This window comes from Lissotriton vulgaris, chromosome 5 (genome assembly GCF_964263255.1).
Source record: "Lissotriton vulgaris chromosome 5, aLisVul1.2, whole genome shotgun sequence".
NCBI lineage: Eukaryota > Metazoa > Chordata > Amphibia > Caudata > Salamandridae > Lissotriton > Lissotriton vulgaris.
This window is the reverse complement of record NC_141693.1, coordinates 1,517,145,513-1,517,167,402: the sequence shown is the minus strand read 5'-3', so window position 1 is coordinate 1,517,167,402 and position 21,890 is coordinate 1,517,145,513. Positions and strand designations below refer to the sequence as shown.

The window sequence follows — 21,890 nt, the reverse complement described above, 5'->3', positions numbered from 1 at the left end:
TGTGAACTTGTATCAGTGATTGTATAAGAGAGTAAATATGTGTTAGAATATGTTTGAATAAGTAAGGTGTGTATAACTGTATAGTTGAAGAAATGGAGGTGTGATTGATTCTTTGATTGACTGACTAGGTGTCTGTTTACACTGATTGTATCTAAGGTTATATTAGAGTCTGAAGAGGTTCATCGTATTATCACATGAATGATATCAATGATGTGATCAGTAATGTCAAATGAGATGTTATCAGTGATTTCATCAGTGATGTCATTTGAGATGTTATCAGTGATGTCACTGACCATGTCATGAATGATGTAATATGTGACATCAGCAGTGGATTGCGGGTGCGCGATATATAGTTATTGCAACTAACTATATATGCGAATTTCTATGGTTTTGTGAGAGTAAATTAAGGTTTTGTAAATGCTAATCCCTAACTATATATGGTCTATAACCAATGGTTTTTTCAGTGAATTTTCATGGTTTTGTAAATGCAAATTCCTAACTATATATGGTCTATAACCTATGGTTTTTTCAGTGAATTTCATTGGTTTTTTAAAAGCTAATATCTATAGCTGTAAAATATATTCTTTATTAAGGGACGTATCACGTAGCCACGTGAGACGCCTCATGACGCGTCGCATAAACGTGACGTATCGTCTCTGCAGCGCAAACAAAACCCGTAACGTAAGCGCGCCAGAGCACGCTTACAGATATATATATATATTTTTTAACCTTAGACAAAATCCACACGTGCACATATCTTGAGGCCTTGCAAAGGCACAACAAACAAACAGTCCCTACAATTTTGCCAAGTTTGGTGGAAATCTATTCCTTTAAATTTTATTTTACTGTTTCTCTTGGTTTTCCCCTTGTTACGCTTACCGGAACGCTACCCGGTACGCAAACCGGACGCTCCAAAAACACAAGATGTCGGACTCCCGTTACGCTGCCAGTTGGCATACCGGGAAGCGCCTCTACCGCAAAAAAAAAAAATCGCAATTTTCTTTTTTTTTCTTTTGCCCCGCAGGGCACTTTAATAACCCCATCATCAATCCTAGGGGGTCAGGAGGGGTCTACCTTGCCCCCTTTCCTTCATTTCCCCCTTTGTTTTTCACCACCTCTTGTCACTCGATCCTACCAAGAGACAAGATGGCGGCCGCTCCGGACTGTTTACAATGTTGACAGCCAATCAGCTTCTCCTCAGACTCCCGTTACGCTGCCGGTTAGCTGCCCAGTTAGCTGGCCAGTTAGCTGGCCGGTTCGTGTACCGGGACGCGCCTCTACGGCGAAAAATCGCAATTTTTATTTTTTTTTTTCGCCCCGCGGGCCACTTTAATATCCCCCTCATCAATCCTAGGGGGTCAGAAGAGGTCTACCTTGCCCCCTTTCCTTCATTTCCCCCTTCGTTTTGGCCTCCTCTTGTCTCTCGATCCTACCGAGAGACAAGATGGCGGCCGCTCCGGACTGTTTAGAATGTTGACAGACACCGGAGAGCCAATCAGCTTCGCAAAGCTCCGTTACGCGAAAAGTACGCGTACTGGTACGCTATCGGGTACGCTGTCACAGATCTGTTTTTTTAAACGTTAATTTCTCAAAATCCACTGGAGCACATATATGGCGACCCAGCAAAGGCACATCGGGCTAACAGTCCCTACAATTTTGCCAAGTTTCGTGCAAATCCATTCAGCCGTTCGAGCTAAAAGTGAGGCCAAAGGCCCTATGGAAAAATGAATGGGAAAAACGTGTTTTGGGACCCCCCTTTTTTCTCAGCCTCCCCTTGACGGAACCCCCCCAAATTTTCAGGGGCTGCTCAGAAACAAAATGTGCCATTTTCCTGAACATTTCAGCCCATTCCGTCCACAAACGCCAAAGTTATTAGACAATGAATTTTCAAAAGTTCCATAGAGAAAAAATCCTAACTATATATACCTACTGGCTATCGCCAGTAGGTAATATATATAATATAACAACGATGTGGCTCAAGGGTTTATATATACATACATACATATATATAAATGAATGAAAAATCGCCACACTGCAAGCTGGCGCTGCCTATTGTCCAAAAGGACGAATAGTAGACCCATCAATTGCTGGTGCAAAAGTGCTTTTTATTAAATTTGTGCCAGCGCGTCCGCTTATTTGTGTGTGTATTTATATATATTTGGGGGACATATATTGTAGTGTTTCCGGGGTCCCGCGCATGGGCGGGGATATTCTAATGCTTATGACTATTGATGAGGATTCCCTGGAAGAGAACTTATCGGTTTCTCTCTCCTGACAATATTCTTAAAACTGGGAAATAGAACCTCTGAACTGACCTATTTGTTTTTCAAAACATAGAATAAATCTAATTTATTTCACAGAGGATGCAACATGGGTGAAAATATTCACATAGACATGGTATACTTTAGTTTTCCATTTTCATACCGTGAGATCAGGAAACATTTTATCACATTTTTCATATTTTTTAAGACAAAAACGGATAAATACTACAGTGTAAGAAATTCATTATTGGCAATAAGAAATTTGATTTGAACCCCACAAAGAAAAACTATAAAGTGCTGTCAAAACATCCATCAATCATTCCACATCATTCATTCTAAATCTTGCCTACTCACACTTATAACAAAGTACAACGGAAACAAACAAAGGACAACAGTACATCTGAGATCCCAATTGATTCTTTGCAGCTAAGTGTCCATCTCTTTTTTCTTGATTATATCCAGTCTATGAGTCATTTAATCATAAGCTTCTTTCTCCTTATCTTTTTGTGTAGGGGTCTCAGGTGTATATGGCCTACGTATGTTTCGGTGAGCTTATTTTATCACCTTCAGCAGGGCCGACAAGAGGAAAACTAATACACATATTTAAAATCAGGGGGTCCTTTACATCTGAAATTAAAAAAAAATATACAATAAATTACATGTTGATTTAGCAGAGTCTGTTGCATCCTATTTACAAGATTTCCTTAATTCACATTTTCATTTGTATAGTGCTTCTGTATTTAAGTTCCAGGCTCGCATAGCGATGCCTGTTAAGAGACACTAGATGGGCGAAGTAGGTATGGTGACTAGATAGACGAGCCAGAAAGTTTCCAACCTACACCAGAGTAAGAAGGATAACATAGTTTAGTTGTAAAAAGAAAAAAAGAAAATTCGGAAAGACAAAAAGTTACTCCTCGAGCGTGCTCCGAGTCAAAATAGAGTTGTGTGTCACAATCCCTCCCCCTAGCGATGTTCTACTCATGTGTACCTACTTTGTAAATAAAATAACCGCTTTCCTTGGTGCAGTTCACTGAAGTATGCTTTGTAGGGTTAGATAACAATCTGCAAAAAGCAGTATTCTGAAAAAATGTTAGGCATAGTTTAGGCTGCGCTCTAGAGTTCAACTCTCTATTGATTATCAGCAAGGGGTAAAATACTACCTCTTAGAAGGGTTGTAGTACACGATAGATCCATTTTGTTAGATGTAGCATCTGTGTCAATTCTCACAGGGGGCTGGGTGCTGGATAGATGGCGTGCTCACTAGTTGGTCAGAACCTACAACAGTGCATAACATCCCCTTAGTATTAGTTTAACAAAAAAATATATGGGCATATGGGGTGTTATCTATCAGCTGTCTGGGTATAGCATAGGTGGATAAAGCCTTCTTACCTGTAGATATCTATCGCAGAATTCATCACCTGATGTTTATATTGCTTCTAAGATGCTCTGCGCATTGGTCATATATATCTCAGGGTAGTATTCCCCTGTTTGGAAAAACCGGAAAATACATATGAGATATCTCTGCAGCCTGAGTATAGCGAAAATGGCATATTCGCACGCCTATCCGCTAGTGTCTAATCATTAAACAAATATGATGACGATAATCACAACACGTGTTAGAGCTGGCCTCCGCAATGGGGCAGTTAGTGCAAATTATTGGTACGTGCAGATACGGGCACAAGATAGATGTGCCTCGTTATTTTCTAAAAGATGAGTGTCTCTGAATAGCAGCGTGGAGTCCATTTTTAAACAAGCACATATAGAAACGTGTTACCGCAGATGTAGCGTTTTAAATCAAGTTAACGCATATAGATATACGGGCACTTAATAAAATGACTCTATATTCTCCTAGATATGCACGTCTCTAGTAAGCCGCACTGGTTAGTAACGTGGGGATCCTCAGCTAACATCGGGGCAAACAAAAAAAATATAACTTCTCGTCTGCAGCGCCGGTATCCTAGTGCATAAACTGCTGTGCTCAGCTTTGTTCTAATAGTGCAGAGTCACGTACCTGTCCTTGAGCTAACGATCGACGTGACATCCTCGGCTAACATCGGGGCAAACAAAAAATATAACGTCTCCTCTACAGCGCCGGTATCCTAGTGCTGTGTGTATTTGCAATAGAGAGTAGGTGATCATTGAGACACTTGGTGGCTTTTTCTTTGTTCTCGTGACTTTTTGCTGCTTTATGCTTCTGAATTTGCTTTTTGCACTATTTTTCTAACTGTACACTTTTACTTTGATCTGTTAAAATTTCACTTTTCCTCACATTACGGATAATTTAAAAACTTTGTTACTCAGATGAGGACTTTGCACATATGTTAGGACCAATTTCTGGTAGCAACATAAGCAACCCTAGTAGTGAATGGTTAAAATTACTCCGCCTTAAAAACAAGGCCAAACGTATGGAATCACACGCATTTTTTATGTGTGAATATTTGAAATCAGGAGTCATCCCAACAGGGCTTAGAGTGAGAAATATGCCCGCTCTGTTTGTTGAGGTATGTAAATTTCTTGAGCGGTGGTCTCTTATCGCCAACCGCTGCTCAAGAGATTGGATGCTTCTGATAATAGAGACCGTACGTGAGATGGTCGCTATACTTCAAGGAAATTTTAGAGCTGGAAGAGAAACTTAAAGCCAGTCCAGCAGTAGAGGAAGCTAAGAAGACGCTACAGGAAATAAGAGATAGTAGAATTTGACAACTATCTCATAAAAAGAAAACGGATACGTTGAAAAAAGACCTGAGATGGTTTACACATGAAAAAAATCTATCCTTACCTCAGAACAGATTTTTACCAAGAGGGACAAATGACCAGGCCCCATCTGGAGCGAGGCCATTTGACCAAACACAACACAACCTTCTATATGCGTTAACTTGATTTTAAAACGCTACATCTGCAGTAACACGTTTCTATATGTGCTTGTTTAAAAATTGACTCCACGCTGCTATTCAGAGACACGCATCTTTTAGAAATAACGAGGCACCTATCTTGTGCCCGTATCTGCACGTACCGATAATTTGCACTAACGGCCCCATTGCCGAGGCCAGCTCTAACACGTGTTGTGATTATCGTCATCAGATTTGTTTAATGATTAGACACTAGCGGATAGGCGTGCTAATATGAATAGCCGCTTGAAAACTAGGCTATTCTCTTCATCTTAGTTAGGTCTGCCTTTATTTTTCTGCTGACAGTTTAGCGCCGGGACACCTCCGACGGAGGTAGCTGTGCGCTCTACAAGATTCATAAATAAATAAGTCATTTTCGCTATACTCTGGCTGCCGAGATATCACATATGTATTCTCCGGTCTTTCCAAACAGGATAATACTAGCCTGAGATATATATGACCAATGCGCAGAGCATCTTAGAAGCAATATAAACATCAGGTGATGAATTCTGCGATAGATACCTACAGGTAAGAAGGCTTTATCCACCTATGCTATACTCAGACAGCTGATAGATAACACCCCATATGCCCATTGTATACGTTTTTAAATTTAGGATGTAAAGGACCCCCTGATTTTAAATATATGTGTATTAGTTTTTGTCTCTTGTCGGCCCTGATAAAGGTGATAAAATAAGATCACCGAAACGTACGTAGGCCATATACACCCGAGACCCCTACACAAAAAGATAAGGAGAAAGAAGCTTATGATTAAATGACTCAAACTGGATATAATCAAGAAAAAAGAAATGGACACTTAGCTGCAAAGAATCAATTGGGATCTCAGATGTACTGTTGTCCTTTGTTTGTTTCCATTGTACTTTGTTATAAGTGTGAGTATGCAAGATTTAGAATGAATGATGTGAAATGATTGATTGATGTTTTGACAGCACTTTATAGTTTCTTTGTGGGGTTCAAATCAAATTTCTTATTGCCAATAATGAATTTCTTACACTGCAGTATTTATCTGTTTGTGTCTTAAAAAACATGAAAAATGTGATAAAAAATTTTCCTGATCTCAAGGTATGAAAGTAAATGATCTCAAGGTATGAAAATAAACGGAAAACTAAAGTATACCATGTCTATGTGAATATTTTCACCCATGTTGCATCCTCTGTGAAATAAATTAGATTAATTCTATGTTTTGAAAAACAAATAGGTCAGTTCAGAGGTTCTATTTCTCAGTTTTTGCCTTTTACTCCCCCCGCTAGACCTAATACATTTTGGGAGTACCCTTGTTTAAATTTTGTGACAATCTTCTTAAAAGACTTGGTCTCTCCCTGAATCTCTCGCTTGGTATTGGGTAAGTCTCTAAATGTTAACGTAACTGCTGATAATATTAATTCAAATCACGGTGTTAGGTCAATATTGGCGGTTGATTAGAGTTCACAATATTCAACATATGTCCAATGTAGTGGTAATAGGATTTAAGTTATGTGAAACCTGTGTACATTAGCTTTGTCGAGTCATTTTGTGTATAATTTAGTATTTGTATAAAAAATCTAAGGATGTACGTTATTAAATCATGTTCATGTTTATCCAATTATGACATGAACTATTAATCATGTCCAGTCAGTTGTTGTATCTTATTTGTTTTTTATATTTGTTACAGCCCTGATGAAGTTCCACAAGTTTTGCTTTGGGAACGAAAAGCATTGGCTGTTTTTATGAAAGAGTATGAATTTTGGAATAAAGAAAGAAATTGAGAAATTATAACGGTCTAGAGTTATCTTCTTTAGTGCACCTACCTTTGATCTTAATTGTAGGTTGATACCAACAATCTATGCTGATCCATAGTCTGCCCAGAGTAGAGTTGTTACGGCAATTAAAAATGTAGTTATACTATTTAATAAACTGAGAATTAAAAAAAAAACCTTGAAACCTCAGTTTCCCATACTTCAGTCTTGTACAGATGCAAAGTATGCATCTGCTTAAAAAGAGCAGGTCCCACTTTTGTAAACGTCACATGTTGGGTACCTTTATCTTCAAATGTCTCAAACGGTGGCATCTTAGCACCTTGTCTTCGGAAACAGATGCCCATTAAGTGAGATGGTTTAGCCAGCAGGGGGCAGTGTGCATGGAGTTAAGACCTGGGATGCAATGTCCTTAGAAACACAGTTTATTGACATATTTGCCCCTCCCCTCATTCCCCCCAAAACTGGCCGAACTCCCAGTGAGAGACACTTGACGCAGAAAGAGAACCATGCACCATTTTGCTGTAAGATTTATTGGTTTCTAAAATGGGCTACATTTTGCCTTTATGAGAGGGTCCCAGTCTCATCTTCTGCCATCTGGTGAAGCTGGTTTACTTCTCATTGCCCCATTTGGCCATTCGGTTATTGAGTGGCTTTTTCATAAAGCGGCTCGATTTCATGTATGCATCAATCTTTTCCAAGGCCTGTTAGGAAAATAAGAAAAGTGATCTTGGTGATAAAGATAGCCTCAGGTGGAATAAAGTTTAATAACAAAATTAAAGTCTGCACACTTTACATACTCTTTTCCATCTACCACCACCTCTTCCTTGGTCCCCCAAAAAGTACATTACATGTATATTATATATCTTGATCCAGAAAGTGAGCTTTTTATGATTTGGCATAATCTGTTCAGTTGTTTGTGAATTTATGGTTCAATATGTATAGATATTTTACGGCGAGGTACCTTCCTGGTACAGCGGAGTAACATGCTCAAAACCCACAATTTAATCGGCTGTTCACAACATGAGGAGAATGCTGCAACTGCCATTTTCAGACTGAGGACTGGGTCATTGTGTCGTGAACCTTAAAATAAAACATAAGGGGGCAGGTAGGGGTACCCAACTCTTTGGCCCTTCTGGGAGGGTCCCAAGAGGAAGCTTTCAAGGGGTGAAAGTAAAATAAAATTCATTCTCAACACTGCAAAAATATTACACTAGGACAGTGGGACCAGAAGTAACAAAAAAGGTTGGGTTGGTGTCCGTGGGGTCAGATGCAACCGCGATGGCCTGGCCAGCAATTAAGCAATGGCCAGCTGTGCGGTGTTGGCCATAGAGTGTTGCCAGGCCTTGCACCCAACCACATGACAAGTGTGGCTGGAGACCATGTAGAGGGAATTGGTCACACCCAGCCTTGTGCCCAACCCCCACTCCTCTCAGGGCGAAAGGCCATGAGCAGCAGGGAGTTGGGATAGCTAGGTATGGTAATTACTTTTTTTTTAAGTTGAAATTCACAGAAAAAAAACCTTAAAAATAGACCCGTTAATACCCTAATTTACATCCACAAAAAAAACTAGCAATTCCCTGGGGGGGGGGGGAAAGTTAAAGTGACTTAATATCTAGGTGAAAGTCAGTTCAAATACCCATTTGAACATAAGAAAAAAAACACTACTGAATTTCAACGGTTGTAGTTGAAGTAAATATAAATTGTGCACTAGCCATGCACAGCTTGTGACCTTACATATTCTATCACTCAAGACATGTCCTATGATAGATCACAGATGGCATCGGAAATCAAATAATTAAGGACCATTGCATGGCAATTAGAATTCCTTTAGATAACTAGAACTAGTGAATTTCTGTATTTTAAAATAGTATTTTTCATACAAATGTGTTTGTTTGAGAAAGAGAGTACATAATGGTTAACTATTGTTGAACAATATTGCCATAGAGGCTTCTGGTTAAATCAAGACCCTGGAGGTCGAAGGCAGAGTAGTTTCTAAATGTCACCAAAAGGCCAGGATGAAGGACATGGGACCATATTACATATGTTATCAATTGTGTATTTTTTATGTTCCTTGCATATTTTGGGGGTGGTAGAGGGTGTTAGCTGGAAAAAGCAGTTTTCCATCTAAACAAACATTTTAATTCAAATCAGTGATCAGTTTTCTACATGTACCGTTCATGAATACAATGGACAATGAGGAGGACCAATACATTTGCAATGTGTACCTGCAGCCTTCACCAGGCAATTATGTATAAAGAGATTTGTAACAATTTTACTAATTTCCAGATTGCACCCAAAAAAATTCTACCTTGAACAAAAACAAAACTGGCAGAGAACTTGCCACTTTATTTTCCTTTTTTGTTGCACGATTTAGATAATCTTGCTGCATAATCTGGATACCCTTGCCACATATTCTTAGTGGTCCCGATAATGGTAAAGCTCTGCACATTGGTTTGGAGGCTGTCATTGTGGTGAAGTCCCCATTTCACAAGGAACATTAACTATTTACAATAACTCAACGAAATGTAGGTTTTTAGATCGCTGCATTTCGTACAAGAATGCTCATTGAACAGTCTTGGGTAATGGTGGCCCAAACAAAGTTCTTCTGTGACATCAGCCAACCAGAGTGTGGCAGACTTGCAAATCCACATTAGTCAAAGTTGGAAAAAGCTCGCTAGTCCAATGATCTGCCATTGTTTTTTGGGGATTTAGACGGAATTATGGGCTATTGCTTGGTGTGGTTATGCAACCTCACCGTGGAATACACTTATGAAACCAACTTGGATCCTATTAGGCTGGTTTGTTAAAAACCTTTGCTCAACCCTCAGTAGCTGTGGGTTTGAGAAGTCAGGCTTAAACAAAGGAACAGAGGCTAAACATTTAGAAATATCTAAACTGAAGAAAGTAAAGCAACATCAAGGAAATCAAACAATTTATAAAATAGATTTGTATGACTTTTTAGACATAAAAACGAACAAATTTCAGTGGAGAAACCTTGTACAACTTTAAAGAGTTGAGTTTGGCTACTCCTTCCCTCGTTGAGCGACCAAATCTAGCAGGGGGAAAGTCATGGGGGACAAGAAGGGAAGGAGTCGCAGGACAGTTATCTTGGTACCAATGCATTCACAAGTTCAGTTCCAGGTGCTATTGGTGAACCACCATAGACTTCAATGGAGTGCTCTGATGCAAGGGATACAGGATGCTTAACATGCTTTAAGATGCTAAGAATGCTGCACAGTCAACGGGGGTCTTCCTGGAGCGATTCCTTGGTGCAGGTGGGGCAACTTTGGCCACAGGGGTTAATGTCCTTCAATGTACTCTTTCGCCCAGCAAACGTCTAGTTGCCACTGGACTACTGTTCTCATGTAATAGCAAAACCAGCGGGTCCATTTGGTGAAGGCAAGTGTCCATTTTAGGAGATTGAACTGCACGGAAGTCACATTCCCAGGTCTAGCAGACTTTGATGCAAATTTTGAGCATTGGGACTTCGTCGTCCATGTTGCACATCGGTGGTCACATATTTTTATCTATTGACTGGCCAGGATGGGCTACTTCAGCTTTTGTGGCACTGGTGCCTAGAACAGGAAGTCTGGCGAACAGACTCTAGAGTTCCCCTTTTACATCCGGGACTCTGGAGTGACTTTTCCACGAGCCACGCACCACAGGCGCAGTCTTCTTTGCTAGCTAGCCCAAGAACGAGCAGGTGCAGTCCAGGGTTGTTGCAGCCTCTATAGCTAGGTCCAGGGAACAGCAAGGCAGTCCTTCCTTGGTTCCTTCTCCAGTTCAGATGAGGACTAGGTCCCCTGGATGCTAAATGCATGCCAAATGTATGCCCAGAAACTGCCCCTGGGATGTGGCTAGTCAATGATCTAGTAGGATCTTTCCCACCAGAGGACAGTTTCCTGAGAAGTGTGGCATCTGGTTATTCCAGAGGGCACTATTCTGACCACTGCCAAGATGGCAAAACCACTCTCGATGTGTGAAGCTGAGCAACCTATACAAGCGGTGCGGCTACCTGGGTGGCTACATGCCCATGGAAAAACAGTTTAGCAACTGGTCTCCCCTTTCTGTCCCCGATGCCAAGCCATCCAATTCAAAAAAAGAGCAGCCCTTGTGTGTTTTCATCATTTGCCATTCAAAGGCAGCTTTCCCTTATAAGCTCGCCTTTTTGGCCAACACCTTGTGTAGTTTAATGCCAAGGAGAGGTGACCACTCTTCCAAAGGCAGGCCTCTATTGTTCTTACTCCTGGTAGTCATTCACACCTCTTCCCAGAAGAGCAGAAGGCTAACTTGCAGCAGGTATTGTTGTGGGTCTACAGGGAAACGCAAACAGAGTAATAACTTTCTAAAAGTTACTTTTACTCACTAGTTACATTAAATTTGGCTTGGTATTTCAAGGTTTCAAATGAATGCCTGACTTTAGTAGTCCCATTCAGATGTTAGCACAGCTGAGAATTGTCAGTATGTAACCCTGTACTCTCCAATGAGGCTACTAGCTTGTCCACAGTAAAATTACAATTTGGGGTTTTTAATGTTAGAACATACAAAAACGCGTATCCTACTTTTTTCATATACAGCACCAAGTTGTAAGACTCGATAAGCGTTCTATAGAGGGGACTTACATGTATTAAGAAGGGATGTTAGGGTTTTGCCTTTTGTTTAGATGTCAAAGATGAGTTTAGCAGTTGAAGTGCACTGCCCGTCTGCAGTGACAGGCTGGAGGTGAGTTTTTACGTTGTCGCATCCAGGGTGGCACAATATGTGCTGCAGCCCTGCTGTGACATTTTAACTTACAGACCATGGGAACCCCTGGTACCACGTATGAGGGGCCTATAATTAAAATTAACTTATTCTGCTAATTGGATGCAGCTAATCAAAAGTACTTTTAAGGGTCAAAGGTACTGGCACGAGGTCTGGTTAGAAGACCTCAGTGCACATAGTCAAAAAACCAATAGCATCAGTCCAAAACTTTGGGGTTGATCATGCAAAAAGAGGTATTTCTTTCAAAATCCTCGGTCGATTGCATGAGTATGTTTGAGAGTGTTTTGATTTAATATACACTGGTTGCACCTTTGTCTGGAAAAAGCAATCTGCAACATGATTTAATGACTAAAACATTAGGAACAGCTTTTATATTTTTTCAGGTGGACCTGGGTGGTATTTTACAAAACCAAAAGTGTAATACTGTGCCTGGAATGGTGAAGTACCTTTGTCAGCTTAGTGAGCATAGCACTAGCAAATGCGTAAAGATTTTGCAGCAAAAATGGCTTGACACTTCTCTAGCTTGTAGTACACAACAACGGCAATCCTATGCTTAAAAATTTGTTAAACAAATTACATTTGGGGTAGGCGATTAAGAGGTTTGGTGTTGTAAATGCAAATGTGTTCCAAGTCTCACTCTATGGCAGAGATATTAGGTGTTCATAAATATAAAAGATCCTTTCAAGGTGAAGTATTGTTACTGCCCAGGTAACTAAATCTGTGCTAGACTACTGCAAAAGACCATCCAGGCTCACTACAGTACTTAGCCAATTTGTTGCAAGGACTACAGAAGGATTATTTTGCTGTTCCCCAAAATCATCATGCTCCATCGCCCCTCATTTCAGAGCCGTGAAACCATTATTGGTGTTCAACTACTTAATAAGTAGTAGAACAGAATGACCGGAGGCCAAATGGGCAACCAGACAGTGCAGACATGCTAACTTGGAAAGAAGCCAGTCACTTAAGAGCACAAACCAGTAAAGTAGAGTTCCTGTAACCAAATACTCCTTCAAGAGTTACCTCAAATTGCTGCAAAAATGACTTTAGGTTGGAGAAGGAATCGAGACATGTGGGATCCAACATCTGATTCTGATCAAGAACATCGTACATTAAGAAATCAGCAATGGTGATCTAAGGATAAAAAGATAGGGTTAAAGTAGTGCGTCCCAATAAAAAGCACCACCATCAGAAGCGTTCATTAGTGGCACTGGCCAGCTTTCACACACTACTAGTATAACATCTCCCTGCCCTTACAAACGCATATTTGAGTACCCATCACTCTACAGATCTCCAGTAGGTGACCAGATGACTACATTTCTTTCAAATTTATCATGCAAAAACAGGAGGGAACCCAAGGTGTTAAAAGCACTCACCCACTGGGATTCCAGGTGCCGTGCTTCAACACATAGTTCATGTCCAGATACTTAGTGTATCTAGACAGGCTTAACCTTGGTACCCAAGGGAGCTCTTTAGATATTGGGTGGATCCTAGATTTAAATAGTCTAGGGTGCCCAAAGGGTTCATTTTATTTTCAAAGAGCACCATGATGGAGTTAAAACCAGGTGGGGATGCACAAAGGAAATTAGTATCCTGTAGATCATTGGGCCAACATGTTTCAGCCATCCCACCAATGCCTCACCTGGCTAGTAGTCAGGACCTCACAAGGATCCTGTTAGTACCTGGTTAGTTTACATTCAATTGTGAAACTTCCATACTCATATGTCATACACAACACTTTGGATCTCCAGGTTTGGTTCGCATGTCTCTGTTGGAAGCAACAGATCATTAATCAAGCACAACATAATTACATATATCTTTCCATTTCTTTATACAGGTCTTCAAGTGATACCTGCGATTATTTCACATCATGCAAGATCAGTGTGTAAGCAGTACAAAGGGAAAGTCTCCATTAAAATTACTTTAAAAAATGTGCACATACTCTGCATGCACAAGGCTTATTTACCTTGTGCGAGTATTATCCTTGAGATTTCAAAGATATTGTATGTGCTGCACTCATTGTGTATATAAAGTGTGATTTTTGCTCATTCCCCTTACGTAGCAGTCTATTTAGAGCTCCATGAGGGTAAGGAGGCAAGAGGTACTTGTAGTCAAACTTGTTAATGCCTAGGTAAAAAGAACTTCCATAAGAGTGTTAAAATCTAGGTTCTCCAAGTTAGAGGACACATCATAGTCTCCCCTTATGCCCCACTTACATCAAAGGTCTCTTCCTAACCTTGAAACAATTTGGTACCTCATTTTCCTGCACCTTAGCATGGGATATTTTCCTGGTCTTAAATTCCCAGTGTTCCTGAGTGACATGACCAAGGTGCGTCATCACATGACTACGTGCTGCTATCTCATTGTTCGAGTGCCACAAGTGGGTATTCTGCTGCTAACTTATCTAGTTTTGTATAGAAAGAGGGAAAATAAATTACACAAATGTTCACATCATAACCAGAGTCGCCGGCCCTGCACAGGACACTCAACCGGATCTACACTGCCCGCGACAGTGTCCGATACAGTCATGTCACCGGACTCACTAGGACCAACCAGGCCATCACCCACTTTACCATTGCAAGGCAACCATGCACTACCCCAGCTCCTCCTCTGGCAACTGTAACAAAGTAACCATGACCCAATGGACTGACGGACCCTACACCACACGGGCCGACTCTGCAAACCAACCAACCCTTAACAGGCCGTCCACAGTTTCTCCACCTGGATCACTAACTGCACAGACAGTCATCTCCATCAAGCCAGTCAGCCAGCCAGCCAGCCAAGATAATCAGATCCAAACAAGCCAGCTGGTATACATCATTACTCAGGACAATAAAGCGCAACAGGCTACAAAGAAAATAGCCCACCAGCAGAGATCCCACAGATCGAGACACCTTCAAAATAGACTTAACGCATACCACCAACACCTAAAAAACAGGAAAAGATGTGCCCTGGCAGACAGCATTGCATCAAGCACCAACCACAGCAAGAACTTCTGCAGCATCTGAGTTGCCATGCTTATCAGCTACAGAGAACACAATCTCCCTTTCCCAGGAACTTGGCAGCACCCTGGTGGGCAGTTTCCACAAGATGATATCAACCACCTGCAGGAACTTTGAACCCCAACCCACTGACTCTACAACCTCCTCACACCGACAGACAGCACCCACAACCACCCGCTCACCACTTGGGAGCAGCTCGCCACAACCACAATGAATTCCAGTCACTGGAGCCCACCTACCTCTGCCCCCACCACTTTAACCAGTGGAGCAAGGAAATCTGCATCAAACTCACCACCATCCTCACATTCATCACCTTGGCCTCCTTCCCAAACGGATTGGAACACAGGTCAGACCCCTAAAGAAACCCTCCAGTGACCCCCACCAAACTCAAAAACTACCACCCAATCTCCATCTCCCATGCCAAAGTCCTCAAGCGGCCATCAAACGTCAACTCACTGAATACCTGGAGATATAAAACCTGCTGGACACAGAGTTCCGGGCCAACCATAGCACCAAGATCACCTTGATCACTGCCAACAAGGACATCAGAACCTCCCTTGACCATGCGAGGTGAGGTGGGGGTGGGAGGGAACTGCAGCTCAATGCGCTAGATGCAGCCTGGCAGTACCAAGGTGTGGATGTCTCTATGGTAGGCGGGGATTATTTGCTGGTCCTTTCATATGCGGACGATGTAGTCCTTATGTCCCGCACGGTAGATCTTTCTCACTTACATGGGTGAGCTTGATCTCCCCACCTTAAGCCTCATATTATGGTGGTGGGCCGAGAAACACCAGATCCAAACGTTATGTGGTCAATGGCCCCCCTATTTCTAGGGCGGTGCTTTTTCTGTACCTAGGGATCCTCTTGGACTTAAGATTCACTTGGCAACCACTGTTGGAAGAAGAACACGGAGGTTACGAGCTGCAATTAATGGGATCGGCCTTTTGGCAAGTTGTATGGGTCAGACTAATGTAGAGGCAATGCACAGAGTTTTTAAGGCCATGTGCCTTAAAAGGAAAGTTGCCACTGTGAAATTTGGGGCTATGTGTCTTGCTCTCAGCCTCAGGTTGCAGAACATGTTTTTCTGAGAGGTCTTCTAAAAGTACAAGCGTGCACTCCTCCTGAGAGGATTCACGAGGAAGTGGGATCTGTGTACATTACTGACTGATCGCCCTGCGCCCTCCATTGTGGTGGTCAGTTTGGCTAAAGGAGGATCGGTCTCTTAACAGGCTAATCATTCACGACCATCTGGCTTTGAACGGGATGTTCAGCATTCCGTGGCTAGCTTACATCAGGCGCACGTCTATAACATTGGGTTGTCCAAAATTCCTTACTAACCCACAAGGCATTGTGAACGAGTATATTCCAGGGCTGAATCAGGCATTCTATAATAATGCGGCTGTGGAAGGGGAGGCTGCGGTGCTTAAAATATGCAGTATTTCATTATGCTTAAAACCATGCCTGGAATAGAGCCTTACTTGTCCTTGGAGAGGTCTAATTATCGAAGGCCCTTGACTTATTTTAGATGTAATGTTTCATCAGCTTTGCTACTGAAATGATCCTGGTGCAAAGTCTCAGATCTCCCACCTTGCCTTTGTGACAAGATCACTCACCCGGATTCGTCACATTGGTATGTTATGCCCTAGATTTGACTACTGCAAAAGAAACAATTGATGGATGGAATGCTGGACAATGCAAACATTTACCCCCAGTCACAAGGATCTGGTTAATTATTTTGCTCACCACACCACCCCAGTTTGGGCCCAGCCATATTCAAATCAGTCTTGACCCTGTACCTTGTGGTAACAGTCTAGCCCAAACTGCCAAGCCAGATCCTCCCTGGACCAAAACAAGCATCCTGGGACCGGTTTCAGGGCATCACCCCGGCTAGCTTGAATCCAGTGGTGTAGTGATCACAGGACCCACGTCTGGGCATACCCTTCCCACTTAGGGTGACATATGCAAACGAAACAAATGATGGATTTGACTACCTGCATTTTAAAATATATCCACCAACTCCTTTTACCCTTGAATTTTAATCAAATTAGGCCAGCTTACCCTTTTCAGCAGATGTTAAACTCGCCTACCATCTGTTTTTATCGGACTAGTTTTTTTATCTGGGGTTACTAATGGCAGATGATCCCTGCTTTTGCCATCTTATTTATCAGATGATATTCTCTTTTAATCAATTTTTAATGGAATGACTTTTTATTTTTATAGATTGCCCCCGACGCCGACTGTATTTATTAGTTTTCATCTTTTATATGGTGGATTGGACAGTATGCTTTTTTTATATATGTACACTTTTGTGATTTTCAAGGGAAAAAAACAAGTTCTACTACTACTACTACGCGTTAGCCACCATATCCCACCACACACTGATCAAGACACTCCACTACATTGGTATCCAAAGAGACATCCTCAAACTGATCACATCATTCCTCATAGGTCGAACCCTGAGAATACCCCTACCACTCTTCAACTTGGAACTCAAGAGCACAATCTGCGGTGACCCTCCAGGGTCATCACTCAGCCTCACCCTGTTCAACACTTAAATGATGCCCCTAGCCAACATAGTCAGAACCCATGGCCTCATCCTCTCCAACACAGGTGACACTCCGCTCATCCTCCTGCTCTCACAAGAATGACCACCACCAAGAGAACCAACTTCCACAACTGCATGACCAGTGTCGCCAACTGGTGGTTGGCGGCTGGGCCTGGGTGCCGAACGGGGGTCTGCTATATGCTGCTTGCTGCCACACTGGGGACTGTGCCTCTGCAGGGCCACGACCAGGCGGTGCCGGGCAGGCCGGCGAGCGAGATTCCCGTCATGCTCACCAGGTTCAGGCATTTGTCTGGGGCCTGGGCGTAGCTCCTGCACAAGAGCGGGCGGTGGTGTCTGGGCATCGGCCCTTGTGCCTGCATTGATACGCTCTCCTCGCAAACGGGGGTGGGACCTAAGCGGAGGAGACGGCAAAGCATTATGGAACAAAATGATAGCACATGAGAACTCTTGAGGCTCAGCGATACTGGATTGAAAGAGTTAATTCCTGGCAGAACTGTAGGGCCAAGCCAAATCTGAGAAGAGTGCAGTGCAAAACAGCCTAGGTTAGCAGCGGCACCGCCCCTGCAGAGATCTATCCATACTGTAAACACTCTGCACAGTACACTGGCGGAGCTATCGGAACATTACAACTTCACAAAATGGGAAAAAACTACACCAAGCCATCAAAGCTGCCATTCGAAAACAAGCAGATCACCCGCCTCACAAAAGCAGGCCCACACTCTGACACAGACACCGGCACCAAAGAAGCTGGTGCGGGGCAGTCGGAGGACCTCCGTGCAATTCTACTCTAGGTCAGGTCTAGCCTTAGGACAATTGATACGAAACTGGATGCCCTAACCTCCAGACTAGACATGGTTAAAAAGCAAATAGACTCGCATGAAACCAGACTGGTACTACTGGAAAAAAAAAAAATCATAATCGCACCACTGATATGCACAAGTACCAGGTAGTATCCAAAGACAATGGAAAAGATACCCAACATGATCAAAGCAAAGAACAAGGGCTTAGAGGCTCGATCTAGGCGCAACCTCCTCCAGATTACAGGAATACACGTAACAACGGCGATCCCCAAGATGGAACCCTACATGGAGACCCTATTGTGCGACCTATTCAGCACAGAACTCTCCCCCTTGTTCATTGTAGAGCCCATGCATAGCTCACCGAGTTCCCAATCACCAGTGGGTACTGCACTGAGACACAATGCACGTATACTCAACTATGGGGATCGCAACACTGTCTTGCGTCTAGCCAGAGAGCGCAGAACCATAAACCATCAAGGCAACAACATCTTGTTCTATCCCGACTCCACCCCTCTGGTACAGGCGGCCCACCAGGACTTTGTTCCTACCAAACAACCTTCAGCAGGCTGAAATCTCATACGACCTGCTCTACCAGGACAAATTGAATGTGACTTTTGATGGACAATCACTTCTTCATGGATGCAAAGTCAGCCCTTAAATATGCTAAACACATCAGCCGTCGAAAAATCCTCAGGCCTACTCAGAGCGCTGGAATAGACCCAGACAAGAGCGAGAAAGCTCATTTTTGTCTATTTGCAGTATGGAATGTCAGCACAGATATGCCCTAAGGGCCTGCACAGTCCATATAATAATGAGGACACAGATAAAAAGTTCCTATTGCCTGTGCTTAAGCTATTTTAAACATCACGCTCCGTTTTGCCTTCTGTGCAAGCAAAGCTCTGCCATCCCACTGTCCTGGCAGGGCAGTAAGCCGGCGACTTAGGCCCCAAGGGAAAACTCCCATTGTTAAGTTAGGTTTTGAGTTACTTGCTGGTTGGGTGGTCGGTTGGGTAGGTGGGACATATATCACAACTTAATTGGGGGATTGTTGTGAGGGGGTGGGGAGGGTGCGGACACATTACAGTTGGTGCGGCTTGGAGGGGGGGCACACAGCCCTGGAAGAGCATTGTACAAGCAAGCACATACTCATCCTACGCATCAAAGCATTTTGACAACAAATTACCTTTAGACACTTACAAGCTACACAGGCTAAACGACAAACCGGGGCATACCCGTAACGTGCTTGAACACCAGCGGTACACATGACTTACTTTACATTCCTCACCTGGATCATCAGAGGGCTCAATGAGCAAAGAAAAACTCAACATCCACTCATCTATTCAGGCATAGGATAGATATCTGCTTCTTGTAAGTACAAGATCTCCAGAACACAGACTTCAAACCACAGAAAAGACACTGCGGGGAGGTGCACATGTCTGTTTATTCTAATCAAGCTAGAGAAGTAGCTATATTGATACGTCACGGCCTAGGCTGGACCACATCCTGCACTGCTATGGACCCAGAGGGCATATACGTCATAAGCAGCACACTAGGCACAACTAACATCCCTCCGGCGGCAATATCTGGGCCTAACATGGATTACCCATGTTTCTGCGACAGTCTGATCAAAAATTATCTTAATGGAATGAGACACCTTAATATTGGGGGGGGGGCGGGGTGGGGGGGGCGGGGACTTTAACTCCATCTTGAATGACACACTGAGCCGATCGGGCGCTGCAGTAGCCTGTACCTATGGGCGTGCCAGAATTTAACGTCCATACTCTGGGAACAAGGGCTAATGGGCATTTGGTGAAATTGGTACCCTGAGACAATTGAAGGCACTTGCATTTCGTCGCATTAAAATGCCTGGACTTCTGGCTGATATCCGGGAGATGTGGTGATATAAAATTACAGATACCCGACACATGGGACTGACATTATCGGACCACGCACCTGCCCTTCTTAGATGGACAATACCTCAGACAGCCCCCAGGGAATATAGTTGCCATTTACCCCAAAACTCTTTACAGCACACTGTGTTCAGGGAGGAGATCTGTAGTGAGACACTACAATTATTCTCACTTAATGAGGGATTAGTATGGTCCTTTGGGAGGCCTTAAAGGTTGTAATCAGAGGAGCTTGCATAGCTAAACAGTCGGGGGTACTAAAATCAATCAGACAAACCTTGGCACGGTTAGAACAAGATATGCGCTGCACAGAACTCACGTACCATTGTGATATCGAACCTGCATACTTAGCTACCCTGACTATGAGGAAGAAGCCCACAGAGAAACTTGCTTTCTAGGCAAACACACCTGAGCTAGACATTAAAGTGAGGGGGAATTGCCCTGGCAGAACCCTGCCCTCAGTACTCAGAAACCCACATGCATCATTATACATTGTCAAGCTATTAGATGAGAATTCCAACCCAGTCAGGGGAAAACCTGCCACACGTTACCTCCTAGCAGACTTCTACACAACACTTTATACCTTCACTGGAGGCGGATCGAGCGCAGAGCTGCTTGAATACCTAGATTCAATCAAACTGGTATGGCTAGACAACGCACACAGCTCCTACCTTGATGAACCCTTTACATCCGAAGGCATAATCCAAACTATACAAAGTATGCCAGGCGACAAAGCTCCTGGACTGGACAGGCTGACCATCTCCTTTTACAAAATGTACACAGCCACACTGGAGTCCCATCTCCTTGTGGTTAATTAAGAATAGTCCCCAGACCCTTCCATGCGTGAAGCTGTGATAATATTTTTTCTAAAACCAGACAAGCCTGCTAACCTACGAGACTCATACCGCCCATAGTCCCTCAAACACAGATACTGAAATACTCGCCAAACTGCTAGTCAACAGGATTCAACCTCTCCTCCCACTCAGCACTAGACTGGATCAGTCAGGGTTAATTCCTGGCAGCTCCACAGCACATAACTTGCACACCTTCTTTGCCACACTACATCACTTAGATCCTCACCTACCGGCACTTGCTGCCTTTCTGGATGCCACAATGGCATTCGACTCACTTGAATGGACATTCTTATTCACCATCCTTTCCAGAATGGGCTTTAGTACGAAATGTGTTAAATTAATACAATTAGTTTACACTAACCCCATCTCCAGGTTGAAAGCTAATGAGCTAATCTCCGCCCGCTTTCCAGTATCCAGAGGCATCAGGCAAGGCTGTCCCCTTTTCCCTTCGCTGTGGCTATGGAGCCACTAGCAGCCAGAATGCGCCAGCACCATGTAACTAGAGGATTGGGTTTCACAGATAGAGTACTAATAGTCTCAATGTATGTGGATGACATAACACTATGTATGGAAGCCAGAGGAGAATCTAAACCCCATGCTGAGGGCGATAACACAATTTGGAGTCTTGTCAGGAGTGAACCTAAATTGGCACAAATCTGTCCTCTTTCCTTTGAGAGACGCCACTTCCATTTGAACTGGAATTCCCCCTTGAATACCATGTGTAACGCCACGGAGCCAAGGCACCAGCTGACTGACGCAAAGAATTAGACCCTCCTTTCACTGTTGAACAGTGAACCTACTGCTGCTCTCAACTTGAGCTCCTACCTCCCTACTACAAGCTAAGCCTAAATCCACTTCAAATTTCTCCACCTCTTATACCGAGCCCCCTACAGATGCATAAAATGGGTCTGTGATCTAATCGCAAACTGCTGGAGATGCATACAACCGCAAACATTCTTGTATTTAGCATAGCATTGCCCCCCACCCCATACCCGATTTCTGGGGCAAGATCTATCATGTATTACATCAGATTACAGAGACTAGCCTGGAACGCACACTACTTGTGGCTCTATAGGGTCACGTCGAAAACACCCCTTCTG

At 43.1% G+C, this 21,890-nt stretch overlaps 1 protein-coding gene across 1 annotated transcript in view; it reads right to left on the bottom strand.

Annotated features, from left to right (window-relative positions):
* Positions 1-7,414: 7,414 nt before the first annotated feature.
* The window catches only part of LOC147712905 (glutathione S-transferase Mu 2-like), a 74,772-nt gene continuing 60,296 nt past the window's right edge, over positions 7,415-21,890 (bottom strand). Inside the window, exons 7-8 of the mRNA XM_086920392.1 lie at positions 12,685-12,795; positions 7,415-7,604 (exon numbers count right to left, since the gene is read on the bottom strand). Of these exons, the coding sequence (XP_086776518.1) occupies positions 7,512-7,604; positions 12,685-12,795 (204 nt within the window). The 3' untranslated portion in view covers positions 7,415-7,511. The remainder of the gene's footprint in view (positions 7,605-12,684; positions 12,796-21,890) is intronic.